The 14,448-nt window shown below is 36.3% G+C and overlaps 2 protein-coding genes across 6 annotated transcripts in view; one reads left to right on the top strand and one right to left on the bottom strand.

Annotated features, from left to right (window-relative positions):
- The first annotated feature begins 274 nt into the window (after positions 1–274).
- Positions 275–10,436, top strand: atic (5-aminoimidazole-4-carboxamide ribonucleotide formyltransferase/IMP cyclohydrolase). Its single transcript, XM_051888488.1, has 15 exons — positions 275–427; positions 1,474–1,600; positions 1,694–1,837; positions 2,283–2,371; positions 3,406–3,557; positions 4,687–4,843; positions 4,934–5,059; positions 6,731–6,838; positions 6,982–7,067; positions 7,230–7,319; positions 7,982–8,107; positions 8,238–8,330; positions 8,443–8,625; positions 9,476–9,631; positions 9,818–10,436. The coding sequence occupies exons 1-15, from the start codon at positions 412–414 to the stop codon at positions 9,935–9,937; spliced, it is 1,773 nt and encodes a 590-aa protein (XP_051744448.1). The 5' UTR covers positions 275–411; the 3' UTR covers positions 9,938–10,436.
- Positions 10,437–14,448, bottom strand: part of fn1b (fibronectin 1b) — a 27,518-nt gene continuing 23,506 nt past the window's right edge. For 4 of the 5 annotated variants that reach the window (XM_051888044.1, XM_051888127.1, XM_051888218.1 and 1 more), the window contains 8 exons: positions 14,289–14,378; positions 12,772–13,250; positions 12,553–12,691; positions 12,292–12,453; positions 12,080–12,205; positions 11,888–11,994; positions 11,671–11,760; positions 10,437–11,461 (listed from right to left, as the gene is read on the bottom strand). In XM_051888044.1, coding sequence (XP_051744004.1) covers positions 11,384–11,461; positions 11,671–11,760; positions 11,888–11,994; positions 12,080–12,205; positions 12,292–12,453; positions 12,553–12,691; positions 12,772–13,250; positions 14,289–14,378 — 1,271 coding nt within the window. In that variant the 3' untranslated portion in view covers positions 10,437–11,383. The remainder of the gene's footprint in view (positions 11,462–11,670; positions 11,761–11,887; positions 11,995–12,079; positions 12,206–12,291; positions 12,454–12,552; positions 12,692–12,771; positions 13,251–14,288; positions 14,379–14,448) is intronic. The other variant, XM_051888361.1, reaches the window with a different exon arrangement.

Below are 14,448 nucleotides of genomic sequence, written 5' to 3'. Positions count from 1 at the left end.
ACGCAAGGTGTGCAAGAGGCGCCATCTATTGGTGTGTTTGCAAAGTTAAACGCCATGATTTTTCATTTAAGTGCACTATGAAGCCCGTATCATACCTTTTTCTTCTTCTTCTTCTACTTCTGCGTTTCTCTTTCCGTGCTTGACTGTGTGATTTGTGAACTTTGTATTTACAATAAAGTTTGCTAATGCATTATCATTAGTATTACATGATTATTTATAATACATATTTTTCGTCAAACAAGCACTTCCTTGTGGTTTGTTAAAGTGGGAGCGTCATTTGATATAAAAACTACATTTCCCATCATGCATCTACGCGGATAAAACTATTGCGTCCACGTGTTTTTATTAACAGCGCGCGGTGCACGAGACTCTACAGCACAAATCTCAAATTTACTCTGCTTTACCTGCAGCATGGCATCTGAACTAGGTAATCTTGTGTCGTTTTTACTTTCTGCACACTTCTGCTTACAAATCAGATACTTTTCGTTGTGTTTGTTGTTGTTGGGTGATGTAGCACGTAATGCCATTTTGATCTGTCACAGCTTTTACCAATATTAACATACAACTTTATAGACAGTATCAGGTTTAGAAAAGAGTTTGCATCCTGAACACTGAACTGATGTCTCGTCACTAGTAAACAAAAAACAAAAAAAACAAAAAACACCATGGTAATACCATGCTTTTTGACACTGCCATTATAATAATACCATATTCCAATGTGTCTCAATTTGTCTGTCCTACAGTATAGTATCAAAGTACTGAGGGTAAATACCATGGTATCTTGGAATTATTTTAATGTCAAATGCTAAAACATGCTGGGTTAAAAACAACGCAAGTTGGGTTGAAAAAGGACAAGGTTTTTTTTTTTTTTTTTTTTTTTTTTTTTTAACTCAACTATTGTTTAAAAATTACTGTTTCTTGCTTAAAATGAAGCCAAAGTGTGTTGGCTTCATAAATTAACATTTATTAATATGTTTAATGAATAATAACTAAACAATAAATTTTTTTTTAAATTGCTTATTAATAAATGTTCACCTTTTGATTATTATTGTTGCCTCTAGTAATTATGTTTCTGATTTTTAATTTCCAACATATTTTGGGTTCATTTTAAGCCAGCCATATTGCCCAGCATGCTGGTCAAACATTTAACCCAACTGCTGGGTTTGTCCATTTTCAACCCAGCATTTTTTTTTTTTTTTTTTTTTATAAGAGCGTTCCATGCATGAATTTCAGTGTCATTACTATACCATGGTACTTATTTACTGTAGTACCATGGTATCAACATACTAAAGTAATGCCATCTGATTCCATCATAGTTTTGCTTTTTGATAAATTTTGGATTTGTGCAAAAGTGATGCGTCACGTGTAATTGAAGTACAGGTGATTGCATCTTGCTGCAGTTGTTAAAATATCAGATTTTAATTTGTCTTCTGCATGCACAGTTATGATTGACTAATTGATGGTCTCTTTCAGCACTGCTGAGTGTGTCCGATAAGACCGGACTGGTGGAGTTTGCCAAGCGGCTGGTCTCAGTGGGTCTGTCATTAGTGGCTTCAGGAGGCACCGCCAAAACTCTCAGAGATGCTGGACTCACTGTCAGGTCAGACATCTTGCAGATTTAGTATTAAACTATTAAATAATAAAGGGCTAGTTCATACAAAATGAGAACTTATATATTTTTTTTTCCATACAGGGATGTATCTGAGCTCACTGGATTTCCTGAGATGCTTGGAGGAAGAGTCAAGACCCTTCATCCCGCTGTCCATGGTGGCATTTTGGCCAGACAAACTCCCTCTGATAAGGCTGACATGGAAAAACTAGGGTTTAGTCTTGTCAGGTAATACTGTTTAGTAAGAAAAAGTTTCCAATGCTATCTGTGTTATAGAGGTAATAACATGGTATTTGTTTTGCAAGTTCTGCTTTATAGATTTTTAAATCCAGGTCATGGTATTTCATGAATGATTGTCATATGACACCAGTGCAAGATATAATCAGGTTTAGTGGTGCTAACATGATTTCCATTGGTTTTTTTGTTAGAAGTAGAGACTCTGGTAATCTAATCACTGATAATTCAAATAGTGCTGCTGTGGTGTGACCAAAAGTCTTGATCTTACTATGAGCGCTGTGAACTATGAATGGGTCGTAATGGTGCAATCATGGCTGGTTAAGCTTGTAGTCTAGGTGTTTTTGTTCATTGTAGCCTGTGAATCAATTTTTTAAATGATTGCATCAAGAGAAAAGACTGTAGCACCTAATCTTGATGTAAACATGTGTTCTTCAAGAGTGGCTGTGTGCAACCTTTACCCGTTTGTGAAGACTGTTGCGTCCCCCAGTGTGACCGTGGAAGACGCTGTTGAGCAGATTGACATCGGTCAGTACAGTGTTACAGTAATTGTTCACAGGGTTTTAATTAAAGGGCTCATAATTGACCCTTTATTTAGTATTTTCCTTGACTAGAATTCAACAATGTTATGCTTTTGTATGTTTAAGAATGTTAGAATGTAGGAAAACTTAAAATGTGCTTTAGAGTGAAGATTATAAGTGTAATGGTAAACTAAATTATGAAATTATGCATTTATTTTATTGAGTCTAAGAAACCCTGTCAAGCACAGAAAATGAAGCCTTTTTTCATAACATTTGACCACATTACCCACCCTCCCATTCTTATTGCAGTGTTTTTATATATATATATATATATTATGCATTTTACATTCAGAACATATGTATCTATACACCAGTTTATGGTGGTGTTATTTTATTATAATTACTGTTAAATTATAGTAGTTTTGAATAAGCTTTAAGTTTTGTTTTATTTTATTTTTTATTTATTTTTATTTTTAGTAATTTTGTTATGTGCTTTAGTCACTTTTATTAATATTATTAATAATATTTCTGTTTAGGCATTTTTATTTCAGATTTAGTGATTTTTTTTTTATTTTTTTTTTAGTACATCAACTTATTTCATTTTTTATTTTTTATTTTATTTTAGTACATCAACTTATTTTTTTTTTTTTGCCAAGGCAACATTTCTAATTTAATTTTTTTTCCCAAGTGTAAGTTTATCTAACATTTGTATTTTATTGCATTTAAGCTTTATTTCATTTAATGAAAACATTTTTTTTTTTAATAGTTTTGGTTAAAAATAACAGATGTGGTAGTCTTTATTGTATTTTTTTATTATATTTATTATTTGTAACATATTGAATTTCTGGGAATTGTGCTTGATTTTCATTAAAATGTCTAGCAAAAAAAAAAAAAAAAAAAAAAAAAAAATTATATATATATATTATAAATAAATAAATAAATGGGGGGGGTTTTGGTTCAAATGTTTCACATACATCTTTTTCTTGGCAGCCTGTGTGAGATTCACTCCAATTTCACCATTAATCTCACAATCATATTTAGGTGGAGTTACTCTTCTTCGAGCAGCAGCGAAGAATCACGCCAGAGTCACTGTAGTCTGTGATCCGTCCGACTACGATGTTGTTGCCAAGGAAATGGAATCTTCCGACAACCATGATACTACAGTGGAAACACGCAAAACTCTTGCACTCAAGGTAATGTGGCGATCCTATCTGAGAGGAGATTTGATCAAGCTTTGACGACCCACTGACCTTTGTGCACATCCAAAACTCTGTGAACCCCACCTGACGTGACTGTCGCTAGTGGGGCGAAATGTGGTGACAATTCTTAGGGGAGCCCCACGATTTAATCCGATGGGGGGCCCCTCCCCCATCTCACCCCCTGGAATGCGATTTCAACCGAGGGGGTCGAATTTTGATGTAATACTGACCTTGATTATAGACCAGTAGCATGGCTTTCCAGTTAGAAAGAAGACTATTTACATGAGATTTCATTTTGTTCTAATTTGCTTTCCAATTTTAAATGAATTAAATATGTTACTGAGTAGCTAATGTTCTGATTTGTGTGGTAAATCATGTTTGGACATGAATTACCACTGAGCAGTACGCTTACTCGTTTCTGCTTCATGCTTTGTGCCCTTTTACCTCAAATAAACAGACAGTATCATCTATTAATCATAATCTAACTCAACTCTTTCCCTGCCAGCATTGTGCCAGCCACTGCCAGCGTTTTTGATCATTTTCACAATTTCATGGCCCCCAGAATATGTTGTTGTATGAATATCTGAACATGCAATATATCAAAAGAAAGTATTTTTTCTGTTTCTATTAAAGTATTATTCTAGCTTCATGCGTTCTTTATCAACTCTTGAATATGGGTACGTTTCAGAAAGCAACATTTTGAGCAAAAAGCTGAGAAAATGGCATTTACTACATCTGGATGGGGTTCAGAACGATGATCAAAACAAAAAATCCACATAAATTTAATATTCCAGGGGCTAAATATCATGTTATTTGGGGTCGCTTCAACCTGCGGACATGAAAAATAACCTGCAGAAACAGTGTTAAAGTAGCCCAATTCCGTGGGAAAACCGCAGACTTGCCAACACTGTGTATAACTGTTAATTTTATGTATCTCTCATCTGCTGTTAAATGATTGTATTTATTTGTTATATTAGCCACTCTCTAGACGTCTCTCTGCATCTGTCCTTGATAAACCCATCGATCGGCTTAAGGGTTTCTATTTTGTTAGACAAATAACAAGGACTTCCATTTCAGTTGTTGAAATATCCTTGTGTGTGAATTTGTATTTGTAATATCTCAGGCCTTCACACACACTGCTCACTATGACGAGGCCATCTCTGATTACTTCAGACGTGAATACAGTCGAGGAATTTCCCAGCTGCCCTTGCGGTACGGCATGAATCCCCATCAAGCTCCTGCTCAGCTCTACACTATACGCCCAGCACTTCCACTTTCCGGTATATGATTGCACTTGCTACTACCAGACAAATATTCAACCACAAAAGGTATAATATTAATGTTCCTCTCTATTTTTGACTGTGTCTCAGTGCTGAATGGATCTCCAGGCTTCATTAACCTGTGTGACGCTCTGAACGCCTGGCAGCTGGTGAGAGAGTTGAAGAGAGCTCTTGGTTTGCCAGCCGCCACTTCATTTAAACACGTCAGCCCTGCAGGTATGAACACAAACTAATGTAAAAAAAACCTTGTATAATATTAACTGCTGTATTTGCTTGCTTTTTATATTTGCTTTTATGTAACTCTTGTATTTTTGTAATTCTGATCATGCCACGAAGATAGCCTCAGATGCTGACATAGCATTAAATAAAACTATACTGCTACTACTAAAGCTATGAACACAAACTTGCTTCCAGAGTTAATTTTGACAGCAAATTTTTAGTCATATTTTAGTCATCTGAATTGTTTTAGTCTAGTTTTAGTCGACTAAATATCATATGATTTTAGTCTACTAAATCTACAGTAGATTTAGTCGACTAAAATCTAATGGGTTCAGTTGAATTGTAATGCATCAATTAAGCATTTCTTTAAAATTTCCAAACTCATTATATACTCCTGGAGAAAACATCTATTAACATGTATCTTTCAAGCAGACATATGTATTTGTACAAATTAAATATAGATTAATCCTTATTAAAGTTATTCAGTAATGAACATTGAGTGATTTTCGCATTTCTTTTGTTATTTGATTAACATTAATGATGGACAGTGGCAGGTTTATTAGGCTACTGTCACTTTAAGGCCAAATGCACAGATATGATACACATCCGATATTCTCCCAACTATTTATGTTCACTTAAGACGTAACCGACTGTGTTTACATGAATACTCGCCATAACGGATATTTTGACATAATTTTATGCGTATTTGTCCATTCAAGCGCAAAAAGATGCAAAAGAGAGCTCAATTCAGTACTCGTGCGCTGTCTGAAAGGTGGCTTTCTGTGTGCGCACAGAAACCGGACCGAAACTCTTTCGCGTTGTCATGCTTTTTCACATTTATGCATATGTGTGCTCTTCTCTTTCTCCCAGATGTTCACAATTTTGAATGTTTTATGAGACGTGTAGCAAGTGTATGCCAACTTATGTCCCGCCGGTTAGATCAGGTTACAATTCAAATGTGCGCATCGACCACGCAGGACATCAGTTCTGACTGGATCTCTTCCCAAACCGTCCCTTTAACATTTTCATCTCGTTTTTATTTGTTGATGAAAATGTCCATAGACTTGCATCATAGTTTTTGTTATTCAAAACTGTTTTTTTTTTTTTTTTTTTTTTAGTTACTGTCTCATTCTCGTCAGTGAAAAAAGTTATCTACGAAAATTGACACATTTTTCGTCAACTAAATTAACACTGCTTGCTTCCCAATGGAAGCTTGTTTCTACCACTGAATAAAAAACCGAAAAGGTAATTGTGACTTTCTCACAATTGAGTGTTTTTTTTTTTTTGTTTTTTTTTCTTTCTCAGAATTGCATGATATAAAGTTAAGTTGCAATTGCGAGTTATAAAGTCAGAATTGCGTGATATAAACAAATTCTCTACCCCCCCCACAATTCAGACTAAATTTTGTCTTTTATCATTTTATTTCCTCAGAACTGCATGATATAAAGTCACATGCGAGTTTATATCTCATAATTCTGACTTTATAACTCGCAATTGTGACTTTATATCATGCAAATCTGAGAAAAAAGTCAATTGTGAGATAAAAAGTTGCAATTCCTTTTTTTTTTTCTGTGGTGGAAACAAGCTTCCATGTTTCCCAGATGCCAGGAAAGCTCACATCTTTGTTGTAGAGTTTCAGCAAAGATCTGACAAATTTTCACATTTCAGGAGCTGCAGTTGGCGTCCCATTGAGTGAAGACGAGGCCAAGGTGTGTATGGTGAATGACATGCTCCAGGACCTCACCCCTCTCGCCACTGCATATGCCAGAGCCAGAGGTGAAACATCTCTCCATGCATCTCCACACTTTATTTTCTCACATTAGTAGTAAGAAGAATGAATCGTCAGGCATTAATCTCACATGTAGTTTGGCATGTTTAAGCCTAAAAAAATATGGAAAAATCTGAAAAATGTCTTGTAGGTTCTGACAGGATGTCCTCCTTTGGAGATTTCATCGCTTTGTCTGACATCTGTGACGTCCCAACTGCCAAGATCATCTCCAGAGAGGTTTGTGAGAGAGAAACAAAGAATAACTTTGCCATTCATCACTGAAAGTTACATCTAAGAGTTCATATTCTCACAAAGAATTAGCCTCTTATTTAACAAATACTTGAAATACTTTATACATTTTTATACACAACTTTGACCATTTTTTTTTTTTTTTTTAAGGTGTCAGATGGTATCGTCGCTCCTGGTTATGAGGAGGAAGCACTGCGAATTCTCTCCAAAAAGAAGAATGGAAACTATTGTGTCCTTCGGGTAAATCATGCTTGTTTGATTAGAGACAGAAGAATAGTCTCTAGACTGTTATTGGACTATGTTAACCAAGTTTGCTCCACTGTTTCACATTGCATTGTCTTTTTGGTCAAAACAGCCCTTACTAAATAGAAACACTTGCTTTATTTGGTATAGTAATGCTGTACCATGGTACTTTAATATATACATATATAATAATGTATACACTATGGTGGTTCAAAAATTTGGGGTCTGAGATTTTTAAATGTTTTTGAAAGAAGCTTCTTATGCTCGCCAAAACTTCATTGATTTGATTGAAAAAAACAGTAAAAACAGTAATTGTGAAAATATTTTTTACAATTTAAAATAAGTTTTCTATGTTAATATATTTAAAAATGTAATTTATTCCTGTGATCAAAGCTGAATTTTCAGCATCATTACTCCAGTCTTCAGTGTCACATGATCCTTCAGAAATCATTCTAATATGCTGATTTGCTGCTCAAGAAACATTCTTATTATCAATGTTTAAAATGGTTGTGCTGATCAACACTTGTTGAAACTGTGGTGCATTGTTTTCAGGATTCAAAAGAACAGCATTTATTTGAAATAGATTTTTAAGTATATTGGTCCATGTGCTTTAACACAGCTCTGTCTAAGCCTTCATAATGTATGTCCTGTTCTATTAGATGGATCCTGACTATGAGCCTGATGATGAGGAGGTGAGGGTGTTGTTTGGTTTGTACCTCAAACAGAAGAGGAATGGAGCCGTCATTGATAAAGAGCTCTTCAGCAACATTGTGTCAAAGGGCAAGGTAAGAAACTCTATTAAGGGGCGTGATCCATTGGAAATTGATTGTACTGTGGAAGGAAGGCTATGATATTATTGTTAATATATAAGGAAACTTATTTTCAACACAGATAATGATTTTTATCTCATTGCAGCTCTCTGAGAGTGCTCTTCGAGACCTGATTGTAGCCAGTATTGCAGTGAAGTACACTCAGTCCAACTCTGTATGTTATGCAAAGGATGGACAGGTAACCAAAAACTTTTTTTTTTTTTTTTTTTTTTTTTTTACTTGAGTTATTTTGAACCATGTAATTGTATGAAAATGATGATAAAATCATTAGTATGGTGTGTGTTTGTTAGGTGATTGGCATCGGCGCTGGGCAGCAGTCTCGTATCCACTGCACTCGGCTGGCCGGAGACAAGGCTGATAACTGGTGGCTCAGGCACCATCCCAGAGTGCTCAATATGAAATTCCGCAGCGGAGTTAAGCGTGCAGAGATGGCTAATGCCGTTGATCAGTATGTCAGCGGAACAATTGGAGAGGTATTGTATCCAAAAAGTGGTAATTTGTACTAGTCAGAGAGGAATATATTAGCCAGCCTAATTAATCAGATGTTATTTGGCTTATCTACATCAGCCAACAACCATACATACTTGACCAAAACTTTCAGAGAAAATATTTCAAATTTCTTTTTTTTTTTTTTTTTTTTTTTTTTTTTTTTTATGTGGAATTTGAAGAGTTATTGTGCATAAAAAGTGATAATTTATTTTGTGATAATTTTGGATCATGAAATTATATATTTGGATTTTGAGGTGAAATGAACCAGACAGTTTTCTGTACAGTTTTCATGAGATTCATCCAAAGGTAATATGAAATATACAGACAATGATGCATGAAATTACAGAATTTAGTTGGAAATTTGGGAGAAAAATTTGCTTAATTGTGAAAATGTCACTAGCTATGTTTCCATCACCCTGTTTTTATGCACATTTTGAAGTATCGCATCAGAAACGAGTAATGGAAATGCCAAATTCAGAGGAAAAAGTCACTTAGCAAAATGCTCACTTGAGGTGGTTTTTGATTTGTGTGAAAGAGTTAATGCGAGACTGAAACACATTTTCAGAATAAATTCTGACGGAGCGAACATTAAACCTACATGATTAATCGGCTGTTTCCGCTGATGGTGTTTTATTTACTGTTGGATACTAGGTTATCAATACCACCGTCTTCCACTCAAACAACTTGTGGAAACGCACCTAACTCACTTTTGGTTTTTTGCGAACTTTGAAAAGAATCTCTTTGAAAAGAATCTTTGAAGTTGCGGTCAGTGATAGAAATTATTTTATGTGCGACAGGTTTTCCGATGGCATTGAGTTTTTGTTTGTACGTCAGGGTCCAGATATGGAGGTTTGGAAGAGTCTGTTTGAGGAGATTCCTGAGCCTCTGTCAGAGGTGGAGAAGAAGAACTGGATCAGTTCTCTGCAGGCTGTGGCCCTCAGCTCTGATGCTTTCTTCCCCTTCCGGGACAACGTTGACCGTGCCAAACGGGTAAACGGCCTCTCCTAGATACAAGCTCAAATCATTGTTTCCTTTTGTGCACCTAATTTATCCATGCTGTCTTATGTACACTTATATACGTGTCATCAAAGTAGCTTGTTGCTATATTATACATTCTGTATGTGTATACTTAAGATGGCATATAAAAGTGACAATTTTCTATCTGTGTGTTTTTAGAGTGGTGTGGAGTATATTGCCGCCCCCTCTGGCTCTACTGCTGATGAGGTGGTCATCAATGCCTGCAATGAGCTGGGCATTTCCCTGGTGCACACCAACATCCGTCTTTTCCATCACTGAAAAACACTTCAAAACATCCAGTTGAATACAAATATCCAACTAGCTTCACTGTTACAAAAGTTTAGGGTTTCTTTCTTTTTAGATGTACATCATTTACTGTAATTCCAAGTTGCTTACCCATATGTCATAACTTAGCCCAATGGATAATTGCTAGTCTGTCCACTTTAACTCAATAGTTTAAATGTTAGAATTTTGTCACGTTTCTATTTTTACTTGAATCCTAAAGCCAACAGCAAAGTGTTTTTTTTTTGTTTTTTGTTTTTTTTTTTTGCTGCAAAATATTCTTCACATATGGCTTCTTTAATACTGACACACTAAGAATTATTTCATTTAATTGCAAAGAAAACACATTACATAATTTCCTTTTAATATGTCCTTTTTTTTTTCCTCTTCAACATTTCTAATATGAAATTGTCTCCATACACTTCCTGATGCATTCCATTGTGCTGCCTCAAGTGTCTCGTGAGCATTACAAAATAAAAACACAAATCAAGTATAATAGTTTCTCAAAGATTCCATCAAGGGTTTATTTGCATTTATTGACATGTTTTGTTTTTTGCAAGGTCTACTTTAGAACCTCGTTCCAAAAGAATTTGCTTTGAGTGAAATTTTATAAATACAATTTGTCATGAGTTTTGCAAAAAAAAAGAAAAAGAAAAAAGGATTTAACAGTAGTGAAAATGGTGTTGACAGTATAACATTGACAGTCTGATGAAACAAATAACATTCTATACAACCAAACACTTCTGAATGAAGGGGATAAATAGTCAAAGAATTTAGGAAATTAATAAAAAGTATCAATCTAAAAACAGTGCTGACTCTAAATAATCAATGAGCCATGTTAAAAAAAAAAAAAAAGAGATTAACAAATTGAGACTTGATTTTTGGTACATCGGTGTACCCCAGTGGTGCTCTAACATTCTTATAAAACAGTGCTTTATTTTCCTACTGTGTCTCTCATTTGACCATATCAATTCATAAAGGCTGAAATCCTTTGAAAATACTGGTAAGGTAGTTTTTTTTTGTAAATTTAATTGAACTAGAAATCTGCATAAAAAAAAACAAAAAAAACCTTTTTTTTCTTGCATATTAACAAGGAAATTGTTCTTTCCCATTGTAGTTTTATCAAAAAGTAGACAGTATTAACCGACTGCAATGGGTAATATCTTGTTTTAATATTGCAATTTTTTTTTTAAATTTAATGTATAAACCACACTAGCAAACACAAAAGTAAAAGCCAATCAAATTCCTCAAGGCTGTGAATGATGCATCACAACAGACACTTTGTAAAGCAGCAGCTGAACAGATGTGGTAACAAACAGGGAGGCTTTAAGGCAATATGTGATTAGTACGTTCTCATATAACATCACATCTTTACTACATGTCCCACGTTAAATGTTGCATAATGGGGGCAGGAAGTCATGGTGCAGTTCTGTCAAAAAGGTTTCACTCTTGGGTTTTGGGATTGGCCACAGCATCTGCAAGAAGCTCAGGTCGGAGACATTCGATGGGGCATTGAATGTTCTGGAAGAACAAAGTGAAATATGTTATACTATGAAAACAAGAGCTATTTTATGCATAAATTCAAACATGTATGAACCATGGCAATGCATTGTTCAGTGCACATTTACCAAAGAAACGGGAACATTCGCATCTTGAAAAACTGCCTTGACTAGCTTAAGGGTGATATTTTTTTTTGTGGCCATTTGAAATGTTTGAAGGCAGATACTTACCACCCTGTGGCCGGTGTTTAAGCGGACGGGTTTCAGCAGTTCAGAGCTAATCTCTGCACCAGGCCTTCTGCAGTTCTCACAGCGCCAGCCCTAACAGCAACACGTACACAATGCATTTCACCAGACTCAAGCATATAAATTTGAAACACTTGTTTTGAAATTTTCTTTCTATAATTTGTCTGCGCATATGGACATGAATTAAATGATGTGTCCATACCTGCTGTCCTCCATAGCATGTGCAAGTGCAGATGGCCCCCAAGTATTCCTTCTGCCACTGGTTTCCGATCTGGTACATCTTTCCGTCATCGTAACATATGGATTCATCTATAACGAAATGCAAGAAATTTTAATTCCACTGCTTGGACCTGAAAAAACTTGACTATACAGTGTCTTAAGAAGAAGTACTTACGTGGTTCACACTTGAACTCTCCTTTACCATTGCCCAGGCAAGTGCAGCTCATCAAGTGACCATTTTCTGCCCGTCGCTCCCACTTTTCACCAATGCGGTAGTTGTTTCCACTGTCGTGACACCATTCTGTGTAAAAACAGGCATTTAGAGTGCATACGCTCTTGATAGACAGGATAAAATCCACCATTTAACCTTCAGGTGAAGTTACTCACTGGAAGAGTCACATCTGAAATGTCCACTTCCCAGGCCAAGACATCTGCACCAGAGTTTGAAGCCAGTCTCAGACATGCGCTCCCATTCCTCTCCAACGTCATGGTAAGTGGCTGTGAAGGTGTCATAACAAGAGTCCTTGCTGGATGAAACATCTCCTGAAACTGTTGGTTTTATAGGGAACAAAATGAAGGAACATTAATACATAAGCATCATAAGCATGTCCATGAGCTTTCATCAAAGTTCATAGATCCTTTCTTGACCTGTGTTTCCAGCGGTGATAATTTCCTCCAAGATTTTGTGTTTGAGAGCTCCTTTCAAGGCCTCCACAATGACATTATAAGAGGCACCAGATGTGAGACCAATCAGGGTGGCGCTTGTAGAAGTTCCTGGGAGACGCATCTGCAAAACAAGAAAAGGTCAATCTTAAGAGCAAAGGTGAGGTGATAAAGAAATTCTGTACATTCTTTCTAGGTCCTTACCTGGAACATCTTCTCATCTTGATGGGTAATGGGCTGACAGGACACCAGGTAAGCAGAACTCTCCTGGTAAGGCTGCCATGAGATGGTGGTCTGGGTCTGGGCCTCCTGCGGTCTTCCTGTCTTGTCCTCTGTAAAACCAAACGGATGGCCGTCGCCAGGCCTTTCACTAACTTGAATAATCTTAGGTATACGACCCCCATCGGGTCCCACCTTGGGGATGTATACTAGGGTCTCCCCAACTTGAGGCACATAAGGCTGGGGTCGGGCTTGCTTAGGTTGAGAGGTTGGTTGATGATGTTGAGGCTGGTAGCCTCTGTTGGGTTGATTGGGCTGATTATTGAATTCTGTGTATTCCACATGCTGCCCGTGCTCATCAGGTGTTTCATGCCCAGTGGGAACCACTACATGAACTCTGTTGTCAGGCTCAGGCACATCCAGTTTGTCTCGGCCGCCATGGATAGGCAGATCAGAAGTCAGCTCTGTGCGGGAAAAAGGTGTTAAAAGCAAAGCAGCGGGAAAAGAGGCAGCCACAGTTGCATCTACAAGCCAGTAAGGCATTGAAAGTCCAGTCAAGTAATGACCGTACTTGCTGACGTAACTTTAAAGGGTTGTAGGTCCAAGAAATTTCTCAAACCAATGTTTTGCAATTAAACAGTGTGGAGGAAGTGCATGATATGACATAAGAAGATTCAGTCCAAAGAATACACTTCTCCTCAGAGTGAAAATATTGGCAAAAGTGAGATTAAATATATAGTATGGACCAGCCCTTTAAACACTGATCAAGGTTTTTGATCATAGTAGTCCACTGAGGGAACACTTAGTTAGAATCAACAGGGTAGTGATAAGCTAGCAAGTGTGTCAATTAAGCAACATTAAATGCAGTTTGCCTTCATTTTGTATTTCAATTCTAAATGCATTTCACCATTAAAAAGCTAAGCACTGCAACTAAGAAAAACTATGGCTTAGCCAAGTATCTTTTACTAGTAAAAGGCAAGCAAGTGCAATAATCAAAGCTTTTATAAAATACAGTGCTGGCTAGTTTAACAAAATGTGCTGTACCTTTCGGCAACAAAGTATAGTGGAGTACAGCTTACGTATCAATATGTGCATTAACATTTTACATTTACATTATTCAGTAAGCAGACTGTTTCGGCCCGGTTAGGCCACTGAATCATGCAGTGGGTTTGTGTTTCATTACGCACTTCATTCCTCCTGGCGTTCTTTATTTCTTATTTATTTTTGAAGTGGTCAAAAATTGTCTCTGACCCACTCCATATCTCCCAACATGTTGCCATTTAATCCATTTCCACCTCCTTTTATGACATCCAATTTATGTTATTTTCTTTCTTAATTAACATAGATTAAATTAAACCAAAACATAAGCAAATAATATTATAATATTGAAACAAAAATATGAAACTAAATACATTTTCCTAAATGGCTACAACACAGACGTTGTTATCCAAAGCGACTTACAAATGAGGAAAATCAATGTTTTTATTTGAGAAAATACTTACGAGTTGTGGCAGTGCCAACCAGTGGTGCACTCCTCTGGGCATTCACTAGGGCAAAGATCTTAATGATGTATTCAGTGCCTGGTTTCAGACCTGTAATTAAATAGCACAATATGGTCACACAGTCAATTGTGATTTTTGTTTTCTAACAGCTATGTATACC

This window comes from Ctenopharyngodon idella, chromosome 1 (assembly GCF_019924925.1).
Source record: "Ctenopharyngodon idella isolate HZGC_01 chromosome 1, HZGC01, whole genome shotgun sequence".
Lineage (NCBI taxonomy): Eukaryota > Metazoa > Chordata > Actinopteri > Cypriniformes > Xenocyprididae > Ctenopharyngodon > Ctenopharyngodon idella.
The sequence above is the reverse complement of the archived record's forward strand: the minus strand, read 5'-3'. Positions and strand labels throughout refer to the sequence as shown.

Excerpts from the sequence above, each read along its gene's own strand:
- atic (XM_051888488.1), top strand. Across the intron at positions 1,601-1,693 it reads GATGCTGGACTCACTGTCAG|GGATGTATCTGAGCTCACTG; the intron begins GTCAGACATCTT and ends TTTTCCATACAG. Across the intron at positions 8,331-8,442 it reads GTTATGCAAAGGATGGACAG|GTGATTGGCATCGGCGCTGG; the intron begins GTAACCAAAAAC and ends TGTGTTTGTTAG.